The sequence below is a fragment of the Rhamphochromis sp. 'chilingali' genome (genome assembly GCF_963969265.1).
Source record: "Rhamphochromis sp. 'chilingali' genome assembly, chromosome: 1".
NCBI lineage: Eukaryota > Metazoa > Chordata > Actinopteri > Cichliformes > Cichlidae > Rhamphochromis > Rhamphochromis sp. 'chilingali'.
In genome coordinates this window covers 55,690,448-55,718,392 of record NC_137929.1, presented here as the reverse complement: position 1 = coordinate 55,718,392, position 27,945 = coordinate 55,690,448, and the positions used below count along the sequence as shown (strand labels likewise).

The window sequence follows — 27,945 nt, the reverse complement described above, 5'->3', positions numbered from 1 at the left end:
CTGGCTGCTCCACCCATCTCTTTGTGTGCGCCCTCTGAAGCAGATGCTCACCAGGCAAATCTCTGCCCTCCTCATCCTCTCTTCCTGCATGTGAAGTTGCATCTGTCTCCCAACACAGAAGATTTAGAATGATTTCTTACTCATGATTTATATGATCGATAAAGTTTATTACAACGTTACAGTGAAACAAAAAAATATGGACCTAAATATTTATTACACTCTCACTGCAGTATTTCTATGAATCGAAATCCTTGTACAAATCAGTGAAATCAGTGTGAAATTGTAAATCTTTGTAACGATATGTTACTTTTACTACATTGATTATAAATGATAATTAATGATAATAAATCTTTGCACTCATTAACATATAAAGTAAACAGTTAAAGTAAATCTGAAACCTTTCCAAAATGAATTCTGAGTGTTTCCAAATCTTCAGTCCGGCTCATAAACAAGAACTTCTACTGTCACGCAGCACAAAATTTAAACTGAAGCACTGCTGCTGTGGCTTCACCACAAACCCACATAACTTCCTCTTCCTCTGAGGGGGCAGAAATCCTGATGCTGGGATTGCAGCAACATTGGTCCTTTAAATCATGTGACCTGAAGGTCTATATTTGGTGTCATCGACACGGCCCCCGTCTCAAAGTGACATCGTCAACAGCGATCTGTCCACTTCGTCCAATCCTCCGCTCGGCCTTGAGCAGCACCTGCACGCACACACATCCGTCATCATCAGCTTCACAAACTCAGCTCAGCAACAAATTTGGGTCATGTACGTCTGCCTCACCCTGTCCAGAGAGTGTGTTGTCAAGGTAACATGCGTGTGTCTCCAACCGTGCCCACCTGTCCTACTCCAGAGGGCGGGGCCATACCTGCAGCAGCAAAAAGTGTTACAGAGGCGACTCCAGCAGGAGTTAACAGTCGTGGCACTTTGACTCGAGTACCTTTGGTCTCGTCCCTTTTTCCTGACGAACAGCTGCAGCACGCCCACGTGATGCCCCGTCAACCAATGGGAGAAGGAGAGACACAGGTCGCCATGGCTCCAGGAAGGGACTACCTGGATGGCCAGTCGAGCACCACGGATGCTTGTCTGTCCCGCCTTCAGCTCGGGGACAGATAGGTACCACCCACCTGAGACACATACGATCATCAGAGCAGAAACTGAATTGAAACTAATTCTACTTTTCACTGGGAACACATCATGTCAATCAGACATCCTTACTATGACATGAAAATGTGTGTGTGTGTGTGTGTGTGTGTGTGTGTGTGTGTGTGTGTGTGTGTGTGTGTGTGTGTGTGTGTGTGTGTGTGTGTGTGTGTGTGTGTGTTACCTGCAGGACTTTGAACCGTCTCCCAGTGTAGATCTCCCTCACTGTCAGACATCCAGTCACAGATTCTGTGACTGAAGCTGCAACGGAGCTCCCCGACCTCTACGATCAAAGAAGGGAAACAGGAATGCTACTAAAGTCACCAGCTGGGGGAAGTTTGATATGACCCTGTAATCTCCTCTTTTAAACAGGGGAATGAGATGTGTCTGCTTTTTTAAAAATATGAATATTAACCTCCTTTATCACGCAGTGTAACCAGTGCTTACCAGGATCGTCTCTGGCATCTTCAGCGATGTTTCCCAGCTCGATGTCAAACTCCCACACGTGGTTGTGACCGGGATGTCGAGGGACTGCAGAGCACACACACAAATAAGTAAACGATCAGTTTATCCTAAATGTATTATTTGGTTCATGCTGATATTCAGTATTTAAAATGCTTCTAACCGCCCATCAAAGACATTCAGTCTATAAACCAACAAAAGCAAACACACCAGCACATATATAAACTAATTACTGAAAATTTTAAAAGAGAAAAATCAATGTTAATCCTCTTCAACCAACACGCAGGCTTTGTATACACACATGTGAAAACCAGACTGAAGTCCAAAGTTTGCAGTTTTTACTTTCTTACATATCCTAAAAAAATTTAAAGTCTAGATTAGCATGCAAAAACTGGTTTCATTTTTCTACCTTTGTTTATTTTCATGAATCTTTAACTGGAAGACATCAATCTAAGTCACTTCTTTGAATTATTTTGGCTTAGTAACAACGCAATCAGACAAAAACTTACTTCAAGACCTCCCAGTAACGATTTACAAAAGGTAAGAATACTGGAGCAGTGATTAGCACTACTGCTTCACAGCAACACCATCCTGGGTTCGACTTCACTGTGTGCCTTAGAAGAATCATCTTTTTTCAAGATATTTTCTCTCAAAATGAGAAAGAAGCATTGACAGGCTTGTTTTGAACTTTTTTGGAAGGAGTGTTTCAGCACTTCCTTTAAGATATTTCTCACATGTTTAAAAAAAAATCTTATTTTAAGAAATCTTACCAAGTGAAATCATCTTACTGCCAGATTATTTCGCTTGATTATAGTCTCGATCTTCTTAATTTTTTGTTTCTCATATTAAGTAGCTAATTTTTGCGTTTTGAGAGGAGGCTTCACATCCACCATGATCTTGGTGGAGCTGCTGAAGCTCTAACTGGCAGTGTGAAGCTTTATAAAACTTTAAGTAGACCAAACATACTGAAACATGAAGGTTAGCTTTAACGCTATTGTATCTTCTGCTTGACCTTCTTTCATTTTTGACTGTTTTTGATATTTTTTACTTTGTTGCATCTTCTTAATCGAGCATTGAAGTCCAACGAAAATAGAAATTTCTTTATTTTTGTAATCAAGTATTTCATGTTAAAAAAGTACTCTAAGTGTTTCATTTGACATTACTGTGAAATTCAACAACACACCAACTAATTTAATTAGTTTTCTTTTTCTTTCTGCTTTAACCTCCTAAGACCTGAACTCTTCCACGACATGTATTTTTAATTTTTCTTTGATATTTGGGCATATTGGGGCCCGATGAATGTAGAAAACAAAGAATTACCAGATTTATTTTTCAACCTTATTTTTGTTTTTAAGAAAATTGAGAACCACATATGAGGATATTCGTTTAAAATTTTGATAGAACAGTAGCAGTATAATGTCCTCGTAAGTGGATATCAGGCCCCTGTACACCAAAATTGAGTATTTTAGTCTAAATAACTAAATCAATAATAATGTGATGTCCACATATGTGGAAGCCAGGTCCTAGGAGGTTAATATTAAATGGCCTGCATTTGTATAGCGCTTTTTTAGTCCTTAAGGACCCCAAAGCGCTTTACACTACATTCACACACTGGCAATAGCAAGCTACATTGTAGCCACAGCTGCCCTGGGGTGCACTGACAGAGGCAAGGCACAGGACACAGGCGCCACCGGGCCCTCTGACCACCACCAGTAGGCAAACACGGGGTTAGTATCTTGCCCAAGGATATTTGGCATGCAGCCAGGATGCAGCCTGGGATCAAACCACCGACCTTCTGATTAGTGGCTGACCTGCTCTGCCACCTCAGCTATAGCCACCCCAAGTAGAATTTACACAAGTGTTGGACTTTCTTTTCCATCCATCCATCTTCTTCCGCTTTATCCGGGGCCGGGTTGCGGGGGCAGCAGCCTAAGCAAAGAGGCCCAGACCTCCCTCTCCCCGGCCACCTCCTCCAGCTTATCCGGGGGAATACCAAGGCGTTCCCAGGCCAGCCGAGAGATATAATCTCTCCAGCGTGTCCTGGGTCTGCCCCGGGGCCTCCTCCCGGTGGGACATGCCCAGAACACCTCACCCAGGAGGCGCCCAGGGGGCATCCTTGTCAGATGCCCGAATCACCTACTCTGGCTCCTTTCGATGTGGAGCAGCAGCTGCTCTACTCTGAGCCCCTCCCGGATGGCCGAACTTCTCACCCTGTCTCTAAGGGAGAGGCCAGCCACCCTTCGGAGGAAGCTCATTTCTGCCGCTTGTATCCGCGATCTCGTTCTTTCGGTCACTACCCACAGCTCGTGGCCATAGGTGAGGGTAGGGACGTAGATCGACCGGTAAATTGAGAGCTTCGCTTTCACACTCAGCTCCCTCTTCACCACGACGGACCGGTGCAGCGTCCGCATTACTGCAGCTGCAGGCCAAATCCGTCTGTCGATCTCCGGCTCCCTTCTCCCATCACTCGCGAACAAGACCCCGAGATACTTGAACTCCTCCACTTGGGGCAGGAACTCATCCCCGACCCGGAGTGGGCTTTCTTTTTTCTTTTTCTATTTTTACTGGTCAACATTCAGATCTGCATCTGCATCTGTCCCATATTACAGACACTGAGTCACTTTTACGTTGGGGTCCGTGAAAAGTTCAGACTTTAGTCCTTAATAGTTTTTGAGAAACTGATGATTTTAGTGTTTGAAAAAATGTCCTGAAAGTTGATGAACTGGCTTTAAAAATAAAAGTATTTGATACATGAAGCTAACATTTCACAGCAAACATTTTATAACATTAACTTTGTACCTGGCCATAATGAAACACAGCAACAAGAGCGACTTCTTCCCAATTAATTAATAAACAGTGTGATTGGGTGAGCTCATACTCGGCAGGTCCGTGGATGTGTGCTGTGTTTGTGTGTCCTTACTGTGCACGTCTCCTCGCTGCTTTTGTGTCACGTCTTTGTTGATCTTGTTGTTCACCGTGGTGGTTTGCAGCGAGGTACTCGGCAGCACTGTAGTGATTGCTGGTGTTGTTGTTGTTGGAGGAGGAGGAGAAGAAGGTGTCGTCTGGGTTGTAGTTAGCAGAGTGGTGGGTGTAGTTGAACTTGCAGTGATGGTAGTAACATTTGTTGTTGTACTAGGAGTAGTAATAGCAGAAGTGGTGGACGGAGGAGGCGTTGTGGGAGTTGTCGTATCCATTTCAGTTGTAGTAGTAGCAGCAAGTGTTGTTGTTGTCACAGTAGTGGCAGTAACTGGTGTAGCAGTGGTATCAGTTATAGGTGTTGGAGTGGTGGTCATAACATCAGTGGATGTAGACAGGGAGGTTGTTGGGATGGGGGCAGTTGTGGTGGTTGGAGGAGATGTAGCGGTAGTGATGATGGTGGAGGTCATGGGAGTTGTAGTTCTTGGTCTCTGCGGTTCTACCGTCACTTTGGGGATGGCTATGAGTAAAACAAAGAAAGTAAACTTTACTGCTGCCTCAGAGTTTGAGGCCAAAAACAAAACTTGCAGTCGGGGGAACTGCTGACGTGCTTAAAAACAGTGTAAACCTCAGGGAGGACAGGCAGGTGAAAAATGAGTGGTTGTTAGGCGATATTTGTACAGTCTGGATAAATTGTGTGCCATTAACTGATACACAAGAGGCATAAGACCAATAAAACAACTGGAACAAGAACTAGTGTGCTGGGACGTAAAGAAGTGAACTTAATCTTCCCATCAGCTGTAAAGAAAAGAAAGAGATTCAGGTTTCCTTCATGTTTCCATGCTGTTGATCTACACAGGCTGTTCTCAGACCCAACTTTATATTATATAATCTGTTTGTCTGTCTATTGTTTGTCTGCTAAGACATCATATTTAGACTTTGTGTGATGTTAGTCCAATGACAGCATTTCAGAGAGAATTTAAATAGTTTTAACTTATATCTTTTAACACAGGTTCTCTCCTGTGAAATACAACTTTTTTTAAAAACCTATATATTAATAGGTAAGTGTACACTAATATATAATATATATTACTGTTGGCAAACAATTAAAATATTGAATCAGATTCATCACTGGGTTACTGTGGATTAATATTGATTAGTCACGATTAAATATCCTTCATTTTCATTCTATATTAATCACATTTCATTTTGCATGAGCAAACAGACTCAAGAAAAAGGGAAAATATACGCACTTAACATGTTTATTGAACAGCTTGAACATTCACGTTAACAAAAAACTCTGTAAACATTTATCCCCTCTCTCTCTGTCACTCTTGGCGAGGCACTTCAAGTCCTTGAAATGAGGAACCAAAGCTATGTAAAGAGCGTGTTCTCATTGATATTAATAGGTCTGCAGTTTGTTGCAATCCACATGGCATTGTTTCAGTCAATATGTCCGAGGTAGACTTACTGAGTCCCCTGCTCCGTGAGTGGTTTGTCGCAAGCTGGGTGACGCATTAGCCAAAGTCCTAGCACCATCCCAGACTAATGTATGCTTTGGGTCAATGTGAAATTTTAAGCTCAAAGTGCTTCGGTGAAAAGAAAATTCCTTCTGGCACAATGTGCATAATGCTTTATGTCGGTCGACTGCTCCGTCTTGTTATTTTTTAATACTCAAATTTCCCATTGAGAAATCATTATCATCTTCCATATAGAGTTGATTGGTTCAGCTGCCCGTCACTACCAGATCAACTGCCTATTTGCGAATGTGCATAGGTAACTCTACTTGGACAAACTGCCCGAAATGTGTTAGCTGAAATATTTCAGGGATTTTGAGTCATTCTGTGCTCCAGATGCGTTAATTACATTAAAAATTTTAATCGCGTTGACCGTGATGGCGGATTAATTTGCTTTAACGCGTTAGTTTTGACAGCACTAATTAAAACATAATACTATAAAAGATTATGAAATCCAACCTCAAAGGAAAAAATTCACATGGCATATTGCACTGTGTCATTATTTATTTAAATCTAAACCAGAAGCAGTGTGTGAAGATATGACAAAGCCAGTGTTCATTATGTTGTTTCAGCCCAAAGTGGAGCTAATTATAAGCTCAACACCTTTTTTAAAGTTTTGTGTTTTTGGTGGGGAAATTTACAGAAGCAAAGCTGAAGTTCAGCTCAGACTTTGAAGCAGATTTTATCATTGAAATGTGTCTGACTGGTGCCTGCAGTTCACCAACACCTGCCTCTCATCTGTCCTGAGTAGCAATAAAAGAGTCAGAAGACAGAGACTGAAGGAAGGTCTGGGACACTACCGAATCAACAGATCTAAACTTTTTTCCATCATTTTACTTTACCGTGCTGATTATATGATTGTGTGAAATGCAGCATACAACTTCAGAACTCGACAGATTTCTCTTTTTATTTGAAACGACAAGAAAAGTCTAAAGAATAAACCCTAACCTAACCTTTTAAGAGATGGACAGGTGTTTGTGATAAAGAGCTGTTTTTACCTTTGCAGCTGCCGTCTTTACACTTGCACTTTGGAGACGATGGATTCAGAGAGCAGAACGGACGAGTGTCCTTATCTGGTAACAAAGAGAGAAACGAGGAAGAAGCGCCTTCTTTTCTTTTTTCTTTTAACTTCTAACAAATTAAACTTCATTCTGATTAAGTCTGAAGAATAAGTTATTTACAACACCAGAAATCCGTCTAAAAAAAATGAATTCGACTAACAAAGCATATTTTTATGGCTAAAACAGCAGATAAAACATTCCATTAAAACAAGCAGCAACCTCCAGAACTAAAAATAAAGCCAGCATGGATTTGATAGACTGCAGTCCCTCTAATGTCCACTTGAGGGCCCCCCAAACTCAGTCAGTCCCCACAGACTCAGATGTCAAACTGGCCAACTTCACAGCAAACTAAACATGTTTACAGCCTGCTACAAAAAAACGAAAACCATTTTGGTTTTTATAGATCATTCGAAACAGGCAGATGTCGCTGCTAGCTGTCTGCTAGGCTCCACCTCAGGTAACTAGAGTCCCTGAACTGGACCTGTGGCATGTTTGTCATATTATGCTGTTATCGGAACATTTTACATGTAATTGTCTGACCGCTAATATGGCTGCTGTGAAGTTAATTGCAGTAAACCTATCTAACTATGGGTTAGATATTTAGATAGGTGTGATGCACCCATACAGTCTTGTGATGCTGCTTGCAAACCAAATACGCTAGCATTAACTGATAAGTTAAAACTTCACCTTCTTGTCCAAATATGGTCACTTCCCCCCCAAAAATTAATTAATTAATTAATTAATTGAAACAGCAGGGCAGTGGCTAAAATGCTAAAGAGTCTATGTACAGCCACAGTGACTTAGCAGGGAGTTTTGTGAATAGTTAAGACATTTTATGTATAAGAAGAAATGAAAGCTCTGTAAAATCACATTTTATTTTATTTTACTTTAATCTCCAGGGTTTTAGCCTCACCGATGCAGGTGTACCGCCCGTTGATGTACACGAGTCTGAAGCCCAGGTGACATTTACAGATGAAGCTCCCGAAAGTGTTCACGCACTTTCTGCGACGAGGACACACGCCTCCACCCAAGAAACACTCGTCGATGTCTGAACAGAAAGAAAAAGGTGGAGGACGAAAGATGATCCTGCACTTCTTCATCCAGGAATTTAAAAAAGCAAGCTAACTTACCGACGCAGGTGTGTCTGTCTGGACCCAGGCGTAACCCTGGCGATGGACAGGTGCATCGCACTGCCCCTTTGATCACCTCACAGCCATACTGACAGTTGGCATGGTAACAGGTTTGGGCATCTGCGAGCGTACAGACACCGAAAAAAATCAAAGTATGACTCACAGAGAAAAATAAACAGGACAAAAAGGATTATAATGTTTGTCTTTACTAAGACAGAGACAACTCATAAAACACTCTGCACAAGAAAAACAAGTAGGCCTCATAAAGCTGGTGACTGCACTGTGTTTTAGCTTATAGCTCACACTGAACACGTGCATAAATACTTCTGCGAAAGGGAATCGAACGCTCGATGAGTAACTCACTCCTGCAGCTGCCGTCCGGCTGCAGCACGTACCCGTCCACGCAGTAACACTTGTAGCTGCCTGGCGTGTTCATGCAGCGGTGTTTGCAGGGCCGAGGCTTCACGCCACACTCGTTCAGATCTGAAACTCACACACACAGAGGGGGTATTAAACATAAAACTCCTCCCTGTTTTCACTCATCTTGTCAGCCTGCGGGATTAACCTTTGACCTTAAGCCCTGAGCATTTTAAATAAGTGTGTGTTTGTAAAAACACCTCTTGCTCTGAGACAAAAAGTGCATTCCAGGTGGAACAAATCACCCACTCCTCAGGTAAACACCTGGTTTAACCCTTTATTACCACAGGCTCAGTAGCAGGGCCATTTTACAAGCGCTCTTTAAATTTCCATTTGTGCTACAGACAAACTTGAATCATCTTTGGAAAGGAGAGAAGACGGGCTTTATGCTGACAGTTGATTTATCGTGGCAGCACAGAAGAAAATCAGCTCCAAATAGATTTTGCCATGTGCGCTTCACATTTTGGGCTCGAGAGAAAACTGAAATGGTTCCTGAAAGAAGAGAATTATTTTATAATTTTGCAATTTTGTGTGTTAAAGGGTTAAGTTATCTAAATGAAAGGAAGACAGAGCAGTGTGCTCTGAAGTGTTGGAGAAACATCTGAGTTTAGATAAACTCAGGACTGAAACCATCATAAGCAGGACGGTCGTCATGGCTTCAAAGGGCTTTTTGAGGTCTCTCAGTGAGTGTCCTCTCAAAGACAGAAGTCCAAACACACACGCTGTGTGACAGTGTCTCTGGGGGGGTCTCCAGATGCTGTTTTATGGTCAGGATATGAGTCATAATGAAGCCTCTAATCAGGACATTAACACTGTGTGTGTGGGTGGAGTAGGCCTAAGATTAGAAACAGTAGTTAGAGTGTGTTTGTGTGTTTTGGGGGTCTTCAGGTAAAACACGCCCTTGCAGGTCAAACAAACATGACAGGAATGCATCTGTTTTGTTGAGGCAAAACAGATGCATGATGGGCAATCTGATCTCTGTGAAACCAGGAGTCCACATCTGGACCAGCTCCCTGCAGATGTGCTGAAGAGTTCTCACTTTGTGAGCTAACTTTATGAGCAATCTCCTATTCTGTCAGGTTATTAAAAGGCAGTTTTATATCTATCTTAATTTAGAAACACACCTGTGAGGTTCACTGCTGCACTGCTCATGCACTGAGGTTAATTTAGAAGCAGATCCACAGTCAAGTTTTAACATGCATATATATATATAATATACATATAATTAGGTCCAATTTGTTGGACAAAGACACAGCTTTCGTACTTTCTTCTCTGTACCCACACACACTAGCAAAAATCACACTAGCAAGATGTGACTGAAGTACAGACTTCCGGCTTTAATTCAAATGGGTTTAACAAAAGTGCTCAGGAATCACAGCCATTTTAACCCAGTTGACTGACATCAACTGCTTGGAAGGCAGCTATGCTAACCACTATACCTCCAACATTCACAACCACCAAACAAACATGAATGAATGCCTAAAGGCAAAGGCTTCACAACAAGGTGCAAAACACTGGTTAAATTCAAAAACATGAAGGTGAGATGAGACATTTTTATCAGAATGATGGAGGATAGAAACGGGCCATGATCGAAAGCACCACAGTATCTATCGCTGCCATGGTATGGCATGGCCAGTTTACAAAAATGTGATATTCCTTATTAACAGCAACACAGCATCTGTGCATCACTCATATCTAAATGTAACACCTCCATTTAATTACAAATGCATAAAAATAGAGAAGTTTGAATAGGTACGTCTGAACCTGGTGTACTCTGTGCTGAGTAAAAAGACATACCTTGGTTACATGCCTTTCCCGTGTATCCTGGGTGACATTTGCACTGGTCTGGTCTCACACACTCTCCATGTTTACAGCCCTGCTGGCAGTGAGCTGCACACACACACACACACACAGAGGGTGTTAACATACACTGAATCATGTACAAACATATGTCAGGCTGACTGGCTGCAGATCAGTTTTCAGTCGTAAATGAAATAACACACTCTGGTCTCTGCAGCTGCTCCTTCAGTGTTTAAACCCTGAACAGATTCACAAAAACACAGTTAAGGCTGATTTCCTTCCTTCCAAGCAACTGCTGGTTTAACCCTTTAAGACCTACCATAGAACCAAGTCCGCCAGAGCTTATATTATATTTTTACCTGCTGTGGAGCCATTTTTGGGAGAATTTCAAGTTGCTATACATCAATACAACCATTATAGCCCAAATTTTAATAATATGTCTGCATTAAGTGCATAGTAATTACATAAATTGCAAAAAAGTGCAATAAACTACAAAAAAATTTAAAATCGTATTTGTTTTTTTAACATATATTTCTAGTTAGAGAAATTTAAGAGGCTTATCCCTCAAAACTGTAAATACAAAAAAGTTGCACAAACTAGTTTCCCACCACAGGAAATTTATTTTGAGTGTTTTCATAGTTTTATTTTTGAGATACACCAATTTTCATATACTACAGGAAAAACGAAAAAATATATTATAGTGCAAATTTGCAAAATAACAGCATATGCATCAAAATAAACTATTTCCAGCAGTGCAATATGAGTCCTAAGCATCCCAGAAACGACACAGAAAGTCATGAAGTCAAACATAACTTTTTAAAACACAAGTATAAGCTCATGAGGCCACGATGGTAAAAAAAACTACATTTCCGCAAAATGACGTCACTTCCGGTTTCGGGCAGGTCATGCGGTCATGTGATAGTTCGCGCTGATGGACGTAGGAAGTGTTACAAACAGCTGATCGGATCGGCAAAGCGTGTTTCTGGAATATTATGTTTTTGTTGCTACAAGCGCTTTTTATGCAGTTTTTGCAAAGCTATATGTGGAAGGAAACTGTGACCGAGGACAAGCTGATGGCATAAGATGTAAGTACAATTCCTCCGGTTTCATATGCAAAAAAAATTATTGCGCTAGCTCACGTGGTTGCAGTGCTACCGGGATTTAAAAATAGTTACGCAAAATGGAGCGTGTCCGCTCCTACCGGTTCTAAAGGGTTAACAAAGAACCATCAGTCAACACAGTCCAGTTTATTTGTCGACTGGTTTCCATCACCAGTCTGACTGTGGTCCCCTATTGAAACAAATGTAAACTTTCTCTAACCAACATGCTGGTTTTGCTGGGGATGCTAGCTTGCTAGCATTAGCTGATAGCTGATCACTGAACCCTAGGGTTGAAATACCATCATGTCTGACCTCACAAACCAACAAATGCCTGATCACAAAAGCTAAAACTGAAGCTTAAAAATATGCAGGTTAAAAAAAAAAACTACAAGTGACATCACTGTATCTACTGCCTTCTTCTATATACAGTCTGTGTCTTTAACAGCTATCAGCAGTCGCATTAAGTAGGTTAAAAGGAAAGTCCACTGGCCGATCAGTTGGTTAGGGAGGATTTTAGCCTGACTTCACTGGAAGGAAGTATAAATGTGTGTCCTTACGTTCACATCGCCCCCAGTCCAACTGTTTCCAGCCCCAGCAGCACTCCACGCTGTTTCCATAGCGACAGAGTCCACGGGACAACGTGGCCTGGTCCGCCCAGCTGCAAACACACATGAACACACAGCATGTTTGAGGATCATATCATGTTGTTAGGATTGGGGCGTTGTGGGGGGGTGTTGCTGCCTGCACGGGGTCATGTGACCCTGTGGATGAACAGAAATCCAATGAACTGTTAGGAAAAAGAAAAGACACAGAAACAATCTGAGGGAGAAACATGACTTGAGGCTTTAAAAAACTACTCTGTGGCTCCATGACTTTTTTATGTCGCCTGTACTAGTTGAGACCGGCTGGAGAGAGAGAGAGAGAGAGAGAGAGAGAGAGAGAGAGAGAGTGTGTGTGTGTGTGTGTGTGTGTGTGTGTGTGTGTGTGTGTGTGTGTGTGTGTGTGTGTGTGTGTGTGTGTTATTGACATCTCCTGTTTCCAGGTGCCTGTCTGAACATGAAATATATCAGCCATAGAGGAGGGGAGGGTGCTGTGCGTGCCTTTTTTCCACTCCCTCCACATACTTTCCCCTCTTCATCATGTCCTCCTCAGTGTTCCCATCATCATTCATTGCTAGTTATTTTTTAACTCTGGATTTTCTTCTTCCTTTCTTCTCAGGTCTCTCCCCTTAGAAACGAATTCACGGTTTTGGTTGCTGTCTTTTAGTTAAAATGTTCTTTAATTGCACAGACTTTAAAGTGTTTGACTTGTTTGCCTTTTTTCAGCACTGCTTCTGAGCCAAACCCTTTAATTAGAAACAAGACCATGCAGAGAGGAAGAAGACGCTCGTGTTTTGCACAGGTGTGCGTTACTGTGACTGTCACTGAAAAGCACCAGACAGTTGAAATGTATCATTGTGAGCAAGAATTATCTATTTACATTTATTTTTAAAACATGTTTTCAATGAAACTACCTTAAAAAAGCTTAACCAGCTAAAACGAAAAAGAAATTCCTGACCTGTCGTGGTCCAAGCGCTGGCCCCGTGTCCACAAACAGAAGCAAGACAGGAGAACTATGGTCAACATCCTGCGGTTTTAACCCGGGACACTAACACTAGCACGGCCCGGGTTAGTCAAGCAGTTCGCTCCAAATATCTCGGATTTCGGCAGGGAACCGGTACCCGTGCAAACTTACACAGTGCGTAAAATAAAAAAAACCCGAGACATTCAAAACATGCAGTTGGTTAAAAAAAAAGGCTCATCAAAAGTGCAAAAAGCCGCTGAATCCAGTGAGTAAAACATAAAAATAGATCAAAAACGACATGTAGAATAACACAGCTGCGATGCTAAATGTGAGAAAAATGAATTAAAAGCCGCTAAATCATTGCGCTTCTCACTGCCCTGCGCGCGAGCAGGCGCGAGAGAAAGAGAGCCAGGAGAGTGTCCTCGCGCGCTTGAATTGGACTGTGTGGAGTCGCGTGCCGGGGAATAACCCGACAGACATTCAGACAGCGCGCGAGCAGGAAGTTTAGAATCGTTAACACGAAGACGGATTTGTTTCTTTAACCCCCCACGCGCTCTCTGTTGATGCATAAACACAGATGGACCGTAGGCGCGTGGGGTTATTCATTCACGTCCGTTTTCATGAACATCTTGCACCAATCAGAGCCTTTCACTTCATGAAGCTGTTCCCCTGTGACGTCATGTTCTTAGGCAGTCAGGCGCGACCAAAGTTACAATGTTAATAAATAATTACTGATACTTTTTTCTCACTGCTGTCGCTACTACTATTATTATTGACGGTAGTACTAGTAATAACAACAAGAACAATAATAACAGTTTTATTTTGTCATCAACATTTTAACTGCTGTAAAAATAATTTAGGCAATATGGAATAAATAAAATACGGCTGACACTGTGTTACTCTATAGAAATATTTAAGATATTAACATAGATGTTTAAATTCTGATAAGAATATATAGTTTGCAGTTTATGACCCTCGTATATGTGTTCATGGATAAATAAAAACAAAGGGATAACTCAGTGAAAGTATGGCAATTTTATAATAGTTATATTTGAAGTTAAATGACCTCATTAGTGATAATTAAGGATGTGGTTCATGTTTACAATTAGCTGGCACAGCTGTCAGGAGCTGGCTGGTTTGTTGTTTTCCTTTGGAGATTGCAGTCTTTGTAAAATCTGTGAGTTATATAAGAACCTAAAATACCAGAGATACAGCCAGCTTTATATGTGTGTGTGTGTGTGTGTGTGTGTGTTAACATTGGTAATTACATTAGCTACAAATATGCCGTTATGTATGTTACAAAGTTTCCTCAGTTGTCTGTATGATGAGCAGATAGAAAGAAAAAAAGCTATTTAGTGCTACAATCAGCAGATTTCAGCTTGTGTACAGGTAGGACACAGAGGTCTGTAACCTCTTTGGAGTAGACATAAGGACACTTTAATTTGTATTGCTCAAATGGACAAGAGTGGGAAAACTATTGAGTAATTACATAAGGAAAGGAATGTAGCATTAATTTTTTAGAGTAACATCCTGAACACTAACAATAAGTCATAAACCTTCAACCAAGGGGGTGGACCATCAGCTGCATACAGACCAGTCTTGGTCTGCTTTCGGCTAGACCAGTAAAAAAAAAAAAACTGAGATAACCTTTATGCAAACATCTTGGTTGGTTTGTGAAAAGCATCTTTAAATATTTCCTACAATCTAAAATCAAATGCAAAGTCATCAATATGTCTGACTTTTTCCACATTCAGTACTGGGAACAACCCAAGGAGAGCCATCAGCACAGATCCCTGCAGTGTGGTGCAGCAGATCATGGGTAAAGTCTGTCACAATATCTTAACAGTTCAAAAGATCCATCCAGCGGGCTGGTTTACTTCCTGTGGGCTAAATGTTTGACACCGCTGCCTTACAGGGTTAAACTGTAACTGACAAGTTTTTTGTTTTGTTTTGTTTTGTTTTGTTTTTTTTTGGTTTTTTTGCTTTAATCCATCATTACAAAGTAAATAAAGCAAGTGAAGTCAGCTCATATTGACTCTTTAAAAAAAACCTGCAAGAAGTTTGAAAAAGAATTTGCCTTTTAAATATAAAAAAAAATATCTAAAAAACTCCAAAAGACCACACATAGAAAACTGGGTTTGCATAGTGAATAACAATACAATATTTCTTAATTCTTTAAAGCCTTTATCGGTAGAGAATTAAAAATGTAGAGAGGGAAAAACTCAACTGAGCTAATAGTAAATGTTTAAAGATCAGTGCAGTAACAGCAGCCACCACCAGAGGGCAGTGAAGTGTAGCCATCTCTAGGTAAAACATTGAATTCAGCTTTGACAGCGCACGGGAGAAATACGGAATCCAATCTCTCTCTCTCTCTAGTGTCTCCTGCCTCGCTCTACCTACCACCGCTCCATCAGCTCTGACTCCACAGCGAGCGAGCAGCTCAGAAGCTGCAGATGTCCGAGACTCTCAGTCAGTCTTCCTACCTGTCTCCATCCTGTCCACCTGTCTGTCTTTCAACAGCAACAGTATGAAGAAACAACAAAGACTTTGGTTTCTGTTCTGGGTAAGACATCATATATGAAACACCTTTTTTTTTACAGGCCTAAAGTTTAATATATTTAAATTCAAAGGAACGAGCTCAGGTCCATAGTTTTTAATCATGTGAGCACCTCGGATGATTCTCTGGATGCTTTTTCCTTTTTTATTTGTGGTGTAATTTTGGTCATTGAACACGTGTCATGTGGTTTCCAGGTGTCTGTTTGTGGTGTTGGTCTGGTGTTTTGCTGGCACGATTTGGACAACAGCGAGTACGACTGTTGGCCTCTGGACAGGCCCAACGAGTACAACATGATCGACTGTGGAGGTGAGAAAACAGACGGCAGTTACAATACAATCATTAACCGTAGGTCTTGAAGAGAGATTTTGGTTGGTCTCGAGATTAAATAACAAGTATTACAGCTCCCCAGTGAAGGCTGAAATTATTTATTTTAAAGATTGCAGTCTAAAATCTCTGTCTGTCTATTATCCTGTGGCTCTTGTCCAGGTCTGGAGATGGCTTGGGTTCTTCGTCCTCCAGAGTTGATAAAGAGTGGTGAGGTATTCAGTGTCATATACTCGGTGACCGCCCAGGACTCTTTCTACCACTGGGCCGTCCAAAACCGCGTCTTCACTCAAAGGTAAACTGGTTAAACTGGGTATAAAGCAGAATAATTTTAGACTGAACAAAATAAACTAGATAAACTGGTCTGCTTTGTCTGTGTGTTCAGTGACATAGAAGACGCTGAATCAGCTCGGAGGTTCTGTGAACATCACGAATGTCCGGCCAACTGGAAAGATGCAAATGGCGAGAACTGCTGCATTCACCACGCTAACATCCACTCCTGCCCGCTGGGATACATGGTGCACTGCTTCTTCTTGTCTTCATCACTCCTCTCTGTAACACAATCCACAGAGAACTCCAAAATCCAGTTGCAAAACGTAGTTTGGCAAATTTTGTCACCAATCCTCACACAATAGAGTATTATGGAGATACAGGTTAATCCCAAGGTTGGTCAGCTCCAAAACTTAAACTGTTTACACAGTTTAACTCAAAATTGGGACCATAATTTACTAAATTATGCTGATTTCAGTTAAACTTTAAACTCGCAACAGAGGCCATAAATAAACCAGACTAGTGTTTTATGAGGTCACAGATTACATAAGCAGTGGGATCATTTTCTATTAGACTTCTTGACATATTCACTTATTTTCTACCCAAAGTAGTCACCCCTTAGTGGTGAGAAACTGCAGGTCTAAGACACCTTAGGATCCGTTTACTTTTCCCAGATCTACTTTCTAGATGTAGTCCATCTATGTAATGTCTGACAGATAAGTAAACAGATAAAAAGCTCTCTCATAAAAATAAAGTTTTCTGTTTTTTCCTCACTAACAGACAACAGAGAGCATTTGTGGCCCCTGGATTCCTGATGATGGAAAAATCTTCACACATACCGTCTCGACCTCTGGGAAGATGACCCAGACCAACTGGACCGCGAAGGTAACACACATGCCAGTTTATCTTAATAAGTCCATATCTCACATAGTTCCTCTTCAAAAATAAATATAACTCCACCACTGATTAAATGGATTTAGGTCAATTAATTCAGAGAATAAGAGTAGAGCCACATTGGAAGGAGCCAGTTCACCCAGTTGATGCCCCCTGGATGCCTCGTAGGTGAGGTATTCCAGTTATGTCCTATCAGGAGGAGGCACCAGGGCAGATCCTGGATTTGCTCAAGAGATTATATCTCACAAATGGCTTGGGAACAACTCGGTGTCCCCTCTGGATAAACTAGAGGAGGTGGTGAAGGAAACCTGGGCTTTTCTGCTCAGACTGCTGCCCCCACAACCCTAACCTGGATAATCGGTAGAAAATGGCTGGATGGAAGTGTAATAGTGAACATTAAGCCTAAATAATTGTTTAAAATAGTTTACATTAATCCATACACAACACACGATTGGGCATATCCAGCAATGAGGTCACTGAGGTCTTCAAAAGTACAGCAGTTTCTCAATGAAACAAAAACTTAAAATAGGAAAACTAACATTTTAGGAACATACTAATACACTTACTGGACCTACAGGTCATCTCATTGGTTGCATTTAGCAATTTAGGTTGATGCATAACTTAGCAGGAATGATAACTGTCTGGTTTAAGCACAAAGAGTGAATCACTGGATCACTAGAGCCAGAGCCATTGAAAAATTAACCTTTTCCCTCGTGCTGTCATTTCAAGTGAATGAATAATTCTGTATTTTGCTATTCTTTTTTATTCCATTGTTTTATACAGACAGTGTTCTTCTTCCTTAATTCTAGTATTTACACCCTACATTGTTTCTGCAAAAGAGGAAGCTGTCCAAAAAGCATCTTTTACAGTTTTCAAAATCTCTGGTTTGACTGTTATTTCAAGTCTAGGACCTAGTCTCTTCAGAAATGAAGCCTTTTGTACTGGTGACTGGAGCCCAAGTGGAGCCCAAGTTTCTTTAAATACAGAACATTAAGCAGAAAAAAGATGTAACATATGCTTCTGTACAGACAAACCTATTTCATTCAAAGTAGGGCAATACTACAATATTATAATCAATCAATCATCAATCAATCTTTATTTATAAAGCACTTTTCATACAGAAAAAATGTAGCACAAAGTGCTTTACATAGTTAAAAGCAGCCCACCCCACCCTCCAACTCACTCCCCACACTCTCAATACACATATATCCCCCCACCCCCACCCACACACACATACACACACGCGCACACTTAAAGAGTAAAAATTGGGCTGGGCTCGCATGAGCCAAGTGAGGAAACATTATAACAGAGAGCCGTCTGCACCGGGAGCCGGTCACAGACCGCAGCCTCCGGGCTGGGCACACAGCCGGAGGGAGGCAAAGGAGCCCCCCAACCAGGCTGAGAGGACCCCAGAGACCCAGCAGCCACGGTCAATAACTGTCCCAATGACAAAATAATATAATTGCATGCAGATGCTACACTCAGTTACTATTAAATACTCACATTCTGATTCTTTGCTGATGTTTTGTCTACAGCCAGTTAATCTAACATGTTGATTTGTAGGTGGTTCTGTTTCATCCTGGCTTAAACTCACTCATCGCTCACATTCGGGTCGGTACCATGCAGGTTGCCCTGGAGGCCAAAACCACCGTGTTGCCTGCTGTGGGTATGTTTTTCCCCTCTCAAAATCCTGACTTGACTATAAGAAGTGCAACAAGGAGTGCACAAAAGCTTCTGTATTAGATCATATTGTCATTGTTATGTGAACATTTTCTGGCCACTGATGACAGAGATTATACTGATAACCCAGCAGCAAAGATGTCATAAGGTTCCAGCAGTCAGTCAACCCCAAACATAGTGTTGCCATAAAAAAGTAAATAAGTCACAATTTCATCTTTAAATTTCACCCTTGAAGTCTGTGGTGATGGTGTCTGTGAGGAGGCGGAGTTTTGTTCCACCTGTCCAGCTGACTGTGGTGAATGCCCTATGTCCCCTTCCACGAAGATTGCCATCGGTCTGCCACTCAGTCTGCTCTGCCTCTCCTTCATAATGACTGCTGTGGTAAGGACTCACACAACAACACACATATGCTCAAAAAAAGTCTGCCAGTTAAAAATAAATAAATAAATCTGTCTCTTGTAGTGGCTAAGGTACCAGAAACAGAAAATGTTGTGGGACGAAAGCTGGATCATCGACTTCTCTACAATAAAACAAGGTCCTTTTAACAGTCTACATAAAACTCTGAGAGTAGCTTAGTAAGTACTGAAAGGCTCTGAGTGTATGCTGGAATTGCCTAAAAGCTGCACAAGAGAGATATTACTGCAAAAAGAGTATGAACCAGATCTAAAACATTACAGTTCAGAGCAGGACACAAAGCACCACAAAAAAACTTAATTAACAGCACTGATTTAGAATGATTTGAAATGGACCCACATCTGTAAATTTGTATACATTTTATGTACATGAAGGAAATCTAAAACTTAACTCTGTTTTTCTCTGCAGATCAAGAGGGGCACATGACCATGGGCAGCATAATGAGTGTACCAGTGGGGAACAATGACAGTCATACTAGCTGTGTATCAGCGCTAAGCACCTGTACAGGACAACTGGGAACCCGAAAAACAATGTTCACCTGCACTGGCATATAGTACGCCTACCTATGTAACCACTAGGGGTGCAACGATACACAAAATTCACGGTTCGGTTTGATACTTTGGTGTCACGGTTCGATATTTTTTCGATACAAAAAAATGTTCATGCCTTTTTAATTTGTCATTTAATAAAATTATAAATATATATTTTACCTCAAAAGTACCGTTTTTAAATTTAATGTTGCTGAAACAACAAAATAATAAAAATAAATAAATCTGTCTGATCAAGAAATCACTCATCTTTGGAAAAGAGAGTTTATTACAGAGAAATGGCTCTTTCCAAAATAAAAGCTATACTATACGCTTCTTCTGGGCTATATTCTCAGCAGCATATTAAACATATCAGGTCCCCATAAGGAGAATCATGTGCTAACGGCTGTCTAAATGACTCGGGTAAAGTTTGTAGCATGCGTGCTTGTTGTTTTTTTTGTCTGCTTCCACTTGTCTTTGCAATAGGATGATGTCGGCGTAAATGTGCAGTCATATTCGTTGTGTTCCCACCAGTGCTGTCAGCTTTAAACTCGTTAAAATGACATTAACGCCACAACACGGCAAATCTCCGTTAACAAGTTACCACGGATCGCCCCGTGTGTGGGGCTGGACGGCGTCAACACGTTAACAAGCTAAGTGCGCTAACACACTAGCTCCCACCAATTGAGCATTGTGTGGCACATCCGACATACTGTTTTACTTTTGTCCATCAGGGTCATGCTTCACATGAAAACCAAAATAGTTCCAAACGCCAGATCCGAATGAAGGTGGGGGAGGCTCAATTTCGGGTAGCGTTGAGGCAGTTGCTATGTTGCAACGAGGTTAGCTTCTGTCTCACTAGCTTGCGCTCCGCTCAGTGGATCTGCGCTCGATTAAATTTGATAAAACAAATTAAAACTTTTGTATTGTTCGATACATATGCGTACCGAACCGAAAGCACTGTATCGAACGGTTCAATACCGATACAAGTATTGTTGCACCCCTGATAACCGCCTGTCTGTCTGTCTTTATATAAAACTGTACTGTGCTATTTCGGATACTTTGATAGGCCACCAGGGCCAGTTTCAAGTATCTTTTCCTGATTCCCAGAGGTCAAGATTTTTGTTTGTCAAAGCCACAAGTTGTCCTTTGCCACTTCTGTGTCACACACTGGTTATAGCACCATCCATACCTATCGCCAATAGAAATGTCTCCAGCTTCCTGGTATATTATTTGGAAATGTATGTTAAAAGCCACTTTGTTTTCCAGTGATGGGCGCACCGTGGCTATCAAAAGGATTCACACAAAGACGTTCTCTCTGTCCAAAACCATCAGACAGGAAGTCAAGCAAGTCAGGTAAGATGCAAATACAAACCTATCCCCTTCATACTGCAAATACACAGCATGTTAGTCTGACTTTCTGTCTTTATGTTTGTCTCCAGGGAGCTTGATCACCCCAACCTGTGTAAGTTTATCGGTGGCTGTGTTGAGGTGCCAAATGTTGCCATAGTGACAGAGTACTGCCCAAAAGGAAGCCTTAACGATGTCCTTCTTAACGAGGAGATCCCACTTAACTGGGGATTCAGGTACTCAGATAATCACACAGACTCTTGCTTATGGTACAATGACATCTTGAGGTAATTAAGGCATAATGCGACTACACATAAAGTGTTTGTCTTTGTAAGTTAATTGGTCACACACATTTCCAATTCATTTGGGGTTCTCATAAGGTCTGTTTAGATGCATGACTGTTTGTGCCTGCCAGGTTTTCCTTCGCCACAGACATCGCCAGAGGGATGTCGTACCTGCACCAACATAAGATCTGTCACGGCCGACTGAATTCTCTAAACTGTGTCTTAGACGACCGCTGGGTCTGCAAAATAACAGGTGATCTGAGCGTGCAGAAAGAATGTTCCTAAAAGTATTAAAACTATACGTGTAAATAAAAAAAACCCAGTAAATACTTGTTAAACTTACCAGATATAAACTAGCTTTGAAAGTGAACGTTTGCTTTATTCCTAATTTAGTGAAGATCATTTTCTATAACTGAAATCTCTTTCTGAATTGTTCTAATCTCCGTTTTTTATTGTCATTTTAATTAAACCTAATTTTTGTCATCCTAAAATAGATCTGAAAAATAATCTAGAATGCAGCAAAATTTTTGATTATATATCTACAATTGTTTTTATTTACATATAATCTCCAATTAGATTACGGTCTGGGAACCTACCGCACGGGCGATGGGGCGGAGCCTCTTTCCACCTATCAGCAGAGGCTCTTGGAAGTGTACTTGCCGCCTGAGTTTCAGGACTCTAACACGGAGCCAACGCTGGCAGGAGATGTGTTCAGGTCACAGAGTTAACTTTAAATTTCCTTCACTTACTCACCTCAGTTCCCCGAAGACTTCCATCTGCCTCCCTCACCTTTACCCTAAACCAAAGCAAAACTGTAGTTTTAGCTCAGTCTCCACAATGTGATAAATAAATATAGATCAGTTGATACTCTCTGTATGTAAATTTCCCAGTTATTCCATCATCCTGCTGGAGATTGCAACTCGCAGTGATCCGGTCCCTGTAAGTCAGTCTGAGTGTCCTTTCCCTTCACTGTAACTGTGCTGCTTTCATGGTCTCCCTCAGTAAAATTCGTAAAATGCTTTGGTTTACAGGCAGAGGAGTCAAACCTCGAGTGTTCCTGGTGTCCTCCTCTTCCTGAATTGATCTCCAGTAAAGCTGACAACACCTGCCCCTGTCCCGCTGACTATGTAGAGGTATGTCATTCCCTTTAAACTGACTGTTATGAAATGGTTGAAAGCAGGCTGTATGAAATGTGCTATCATTAATAAAATAAATAAAAATTTATAGTGTTCGTATGCTAGGTTGTTATAAGCATACTTTTGTAGGAAAAAATGTGTTCATTTATATACTCAGAACTTAGTTATAGTTCTTTTAACACAAATTACTGCATCAATAATTACAGTATTCGTACCATGAAGGTGATCAGCTTGTGGCACCTCAGCTTCAACTTCCTCATCTTCCTTCTCTCAGCGAGCTGTAGAATCTGTCAGGTTGAGGTTAGGTGAGTTAGCTCCCCAAATAAGCATAGTCATAAAATGGTTAGCAAACTGTTTGGTAGTAGTTCTGGCACCACCAAACAATTTATTAACTACTTAGTAGTGGAAGTGTTAAGTCCTCTCGGAAGAGGGAATCTGCATGTACATAAATATCGTCACCAAACTGAAGCATGAAGAGTTCTAAAATCTCCTGGTAGAGGGCTGTGCTGACTTTGATAAAACACGTGGATGAACCACCACCAAGACCAGGAGATGATAAAGTACCCCAAATTATCACAGAATGCAGAAACGTCACATCAGACTTAAAACATCATGGATTCTGTGCCTCTACACTACTCCTTTATACTCTAAAACCTTGCTTTCCAAGTTAAACACTAAATTTACTTTCACCTGAAACGAGTGATTTGGACTTCTGAAGAACAGTCAAATTAATGTTTTGACTGGGTGAAGGATGTCTGTAGCTGACAGCTGTCAGGTGTTCCTTGCATTTGTGGTCGTGTATACTTGAACTAGTTGATGTTTTGTTTAAATTATGTTTTCTTCTTTGAATGATCCTCGATGACTGAATATTCCATCTCAGCTGTTCTGCTCTTTTGACCCACCTGTGTTTCCGTAGCTGATTCGGCGATGTCGCTCTCATAACCCTACCCACAGACCTACCTTTGAACAGATCAAGAAGTTTGTGCATCGAATTAACCCCATCAAAACCAGCCCAGTGGACATGATGATGAACCTGGTAAAAACAAACTCTGTCAATACAGTGGACAGTCCAATAATCATTATATGTTATTACTATAGTAACAAACTGTGCACTGTACCATGTTCTCATGTAATATCATATGTTAAATTACATCAATGCTATATACTGTATATGTAAAGCTTTTTTCTTTTGTCTCTGTTTCAGATGGAGAAATACAGCAAACATCTGGAGGTGTTGGTGGCTGAGCGGACTCAGGATCTGATGCATGAGAAACAGAAAACTGATAGGCTGCTATACAGTATGACCCACAAACACACACACATACTAATGTGTTACTAGGTTAGTAGGATGATTCTGTTTCACATTTATTACACACATTTTCATCCAGAAAACATTTATTTGTATGCAGATTATACAATTCTCTATATCTCTGACCAGTTAAAACTCGCCTTTTACTGACATTTGTATGTTTGTGGTTCAGGTATGCTTCCCAAACAGGTTGCTGATGACCTCCGTCAGGGAAAACCTTCCCAAGCTCAGAGCTATGTCAGTGCTACCGTCTTCTTCAGGTAAAGATAGACTAGAGTTGAAAACCTTGGGGTCTTTAGTCAGATGAGGCTAATAATGCTGGTTTGTAGCAACCACATGAGCTAAATAAATTTCTATGGATTCTATTCTACTTTTCTATATTTTTACAGCCACCATAATAAAGGATGGTATGTGTGTGTTTGTGTAGTGATATAGTGGGCTTCACCCAGCTGTCCAGCAGCAGCACTCCTTACCAGGTCGTGGACTTCCTTAACAAGCTCTACACAACTTTCGATGACATCATTGACAATTACGATGTCTACAAGGTAGAAACCATCGGAGACGCATGTGAGTGACACACATGGTAATATATAGCTATATAAATATATAGCTCATCTCCGGGCAGCCTTTCCAAACAAGCCACACTTGTTTGGTCTTTTTTCTAATTGTACTGCCATGAACTAAAAGATTAAAAATGCTAACTGAAGCCGGTAGAGTCAAAGATGTAACTCTTTCGGTTTTGTTAATTTCTCTCAAAACTGACCTTGGTCCGACCTCGTGGTTAATTTTCTGGGATGTTGCTCTCTTATGTTAGCAGCATCTGGCTCCGTCTTACCCACTTGCTCATAAATGGAAGCAATAAAGGTGTACTTGGTTTTTCACAAGACTCTATAGTGTCCTGTGAAATCTTTTTACTTGATTGTTGTTTTTTGTTTGTTTGTTTTTGTGTAGATATGGTGGTCTCTGGTGTTCCACAGGAGAACGGGATACTCCACGCCTCAGAGATCGCCAGCATGGCTCTGGATCTGGTGGGCGTCTGTCGCACCTTCAGGATCCCCCATAAACCCAACACTCAGCTGCAGATACGAGCTGGGATACACTCCGGTATACAAGCTACTAAGCCACTGTAATAAAAAATTTTTGTTAAATCATTTTTCCACCCGTGACTCTTCTGAGTCCTTTTAGGTCCAGTGGTGGCAGGGGTGGTTGGGACAAAGATGCCTCGTTACTGCCTGTTTGGAGATACAGTGAACACAGCATCGAGGATGGAGTCAACAAGCGTTGGTAAGACTGCAGGACCTAATAAGAGTATGACTAATTATTACTGGAACAAATGCTGGTTACTGGACACAGACTTAACTTTCTTCTTCTTGGGGTGAAACAAGCTGGTATGTTCCATTTTTGCAGCCCTGAAGATCCAGTGCAGCTCCAGTGTCTTTTACCTACTGGAAGAGATTGGTGGCTACGTGTTGGAGTGCAGAGGAACACTTCAGGTCAAGGTGAGCTGTACACTCCCATTGGAGTCCAGTTAAGGTAAAACTGGGAGCTGCCCAGTTAACACTCTGGACCTGATTAATTTCTTCAGGGTAAAGGTGACATGGTTACTTACTGGTTGGAAGGGAAGAAGACTTCTCTGGTCTCCAAGGACATCATTGCAGACCCAAAGACAGCCAAACTCATCACCACGGAGACAGAAGAGGAAGCAGAGAAGAAGCAAGAGCTGTATTCATCAATACCGGGGTATCTGAATGACGATCTTCTCCTGGACCCAGCCTGAACCGCAAACTGTGGATCTATCTTTTGTTGTGATGTCCTCACTGTTAGCCTAAGAAGAATACATTACTGTGTTGTGTGCTACATTTCACATGTATGGTCACCCGGTGGATCTCATTAATCCACCGAGGAATGTTCAACGAAACTGAAAAACAGAATAATCTTAGTCTAAATTTTGCCATTTGCTATGTTTTTCACTCCAGTCAAATCTTCGCCTGATAGTTTATGTTTTACTATATTCTATGCTGTTATTATGTTTTTGTGAAGAAGCACTTTCCCATTAGTCGACTATGAGGATGAAAAGTTTATGTATAGAATTTTAATGTGACACCAGGGATGCTTTTAGATGAAGACAGCACCTGGTCTGAACCAATGAGTTACTTTGTTTCTTCTTCGATGTTTTGTCTTAAATTTGTTTACAAGTGAAAGGCAGAATACTGCAGTTCAGAATACTGCAGGTATATTTTACTGCTATTAGTTTGTGTTGTTTGTTGGACTGTGCACAAAAACTCAAACTGACATTAATGCTGAATAAATACATCCTGTGTTCACGGGAAGTTTTGCTGAAGTTTCTGCATATTCTTTTAATACATTCAGTCCCTCTTGTGAGACTAGAGCAACCCTGTCATAATTTAAAGAACTGCTGGAGGAAGTTCTTGAACTTTTTTGTGTCTAGACTGCAGTTACTCGTTTTATGGACCTTTCTAGGTCACTGTTTAGCTTCAAATCACAGTCACACAGATTCAAACACAATCAAAGACAATCTGCAATCGACTCGCTGGGGCTTTCGCAATCATGGCACAAGGTTTTGCAAAACCAGCCCTTTTTGTAAAGTTCCATTCATGATCTCAAACACTGCATATGCTTCATGAAAAACAGGGACTCTGTGATTTCAAACCTGAAAAGCAGACATTTTGACTTCAAAGACTTTTGGTGGTACTTGCCAGTGTTTTCTTTAGCGCCTGTGGTTCATGAACATTTAACATGTGGCCATGTTGGTTTTATGTTTTGTCCCGTTTGCCTGTTTCAGTTTTATTTTTATGTTTTTAATCAAATCTTAGATTTTTTTTCTCCTATTTTTTTCTGTAAAACACTTGGAATAATAGAAATATTATTAGAAACGAGACACAAAAGTCAGCCTACAAACATACTGGAGTGAACATAATTATAGTTTAGTTTTTAGTTTTTATAGCATTTGTGTAATATTTCAAAATAAAATAGGTCAACAGTTAAAATGGTGATATCCATGAAATACTCAACAATAAACCAACACAGAGGTTTTTCTCTAAAGGCATTAATAAAATCAAACCAATTATATTATTCCATCCATTTCTTTCTCCTCCCAGTTAGTTTCATACTCAGACACTTCACACCGGCTGGTTAATCAGCACCTTTTGTCACGAATGTTCTGTGTGAATATTCATGTCACGTTGTTGAGCAGATGGAAGACTTAAAGAGATGGAGGCGATGTGGTCTGTTTACTTTTTTGTGTCAAAGATGGCTGACATGACAACTGGCGGACATGAAGAAGAAGAGGCTCTGAGGGAGAATAGATGAGTTCCCAGTTCCAGACTCTCCTGTCTACAGACATAAAGTGACAAACTGCATTTTACTCACAGCTGTTGGGTTTTGTGGCTTTGTTCAGAAATAATTTTTATTTTGGCCAAAAATATAGGTGGAGAGTTAAGAAAAGTAGATTTTTAATATTTAGTAAGCAGAGATGGGCAGTAACGCGTTACTGTAATCCGATTACTTTTTTCAAGTAATGAGTAAAGTAAGGGATTACTATTGCAAAAACGGTAATTAGATTACCGTTACTTTCCCGTAGGAACGCTGCGTTACTGCGTTACTAAAACCGTGATTTTTTTGCGAGAATGTGTCATGACAGTGATGTAAGCGAGTGCGACGTTTGTGGCAACAGCTGTGTACAGAGCAACAATGGATAATATATCGAGTGCGGAGAGAGTATGAGCATGCAGCGTTTAAAGTGTGGAAGTACTGAAATTACTTTAAGTTTGATTCCATAAAAAGTGACAAAAACTTTAGTGTCCGTTGTGCGTGGGAAGAAAAACTTCTTTTTACAGTGAAAAAAACGCCTAAACTTCCAAGCAAGCACCGAGTGCGCTACCATGTAATGGGAAACTCACAGAGAAACTCGCGGATTCTTCCACTGACCGCTGCGGCTCACCTGCACCAGGGTAAACCTCCGCCTACCCTACTCCTGCTTTACAGGTGAAAATAGAGCAACAGGACCGCTGAGTCTTTGACTTTATTTATTGTCTGCTGTGTTTTACTTGCATCTATTTGAAAGACT

At 41.0% G+C, this 27,945-nt stretch overlaps 2 protein-coding genes across 3 annotated transcripts; one reads left to right on the top strand and one right to left on the bottom strand.

Moving 5' to 3' along the window:
- Positions 1–141: 141 nt before the first annotated feature.
- LOC308402501 (nephronectin-like) lies at positions 142–13,749 on the bottom strand. The gene is made up of 13 exons (XM_080891403.1): positions 13,108–13,749; positions 12,108–12,208; positions 10,448–10,540; positions 8,597–8,716; positions 8,234–8,353; positions 8,017–8,151; positions 7,041–7,115; positions 4,530–5,045; positions 1,595–1,678; positions 1,332–1,430; positions 945–1,131; positions 788–872; positions 142–707 (listed from the first exon to the last, which is right to left on the bottom strand). The coding sequence occupies exons 1-13, from the start codon at positions 13,173–13,175 to the stop codon at positions 621–623; spliced, it is 1,770 nt and encodes a 589-aa protein (XP_080747529.1). The 5' UTR covers positions 13,176–13,749; the 3' UTR covers positions 142–620.
- Positions 12,770–26,180, top strand: LOC308402488 (atrial natriuretic peptide receptor 1). Of its 2 annotated transcripts, none has more exons than XR_013972767.1 (25): positions 12,770–12,951; positions 14,868–14,932; positions 15,490–15,676; positions 15,865–15,976; positions 16,157–16,289; positions 16,380–16,512; positions 17,045–17,149; positions 18,722–18,824; positions 19,074–19,219; positions 19,301–19,373; positions 19,661–19,805; positions 21,049–21,135; positions 21,222–21,365; positions 21,545–21,666; positions 21,990–22,128; positions 22,304–22,352; positions 22,445–22,546; positions 23,466–23,585; positions 23,754–23,847; positions 24,031–24,118; positions 24,286–24,403; positions 24,810–24,962; positions 25,044–25,142; positions 25,266–25,357; positions 25,444–25,489. XR_013972767.1 is itself a non-coding variant. In XM_080891389.1 (25 exons), the coding sequence occupies exons 1-25, from the start codon at positions 12,916–12,918 to the stop codon at positions 25,633–25,635; spliced, it is 2,859 nt and encodes a 952-aa protein (XP_080747515.1). In that variant the 5' UTR covers positions 12,781–12,915; the 3' UTR covers positions 25,636–26,180. The 2 variants fall into 2 exon arrangements, 1 of the variants encoding a protein (XP_080747515.1); XM_080891389.1 differs by having other exon boundaries at positions 12,781–12,951; positions 24,286–24,425; positions 25,444–26,180.
- The last annotated feature ends 1,765 nt before the right edge of the window (positions 26,181–27,945 follow it).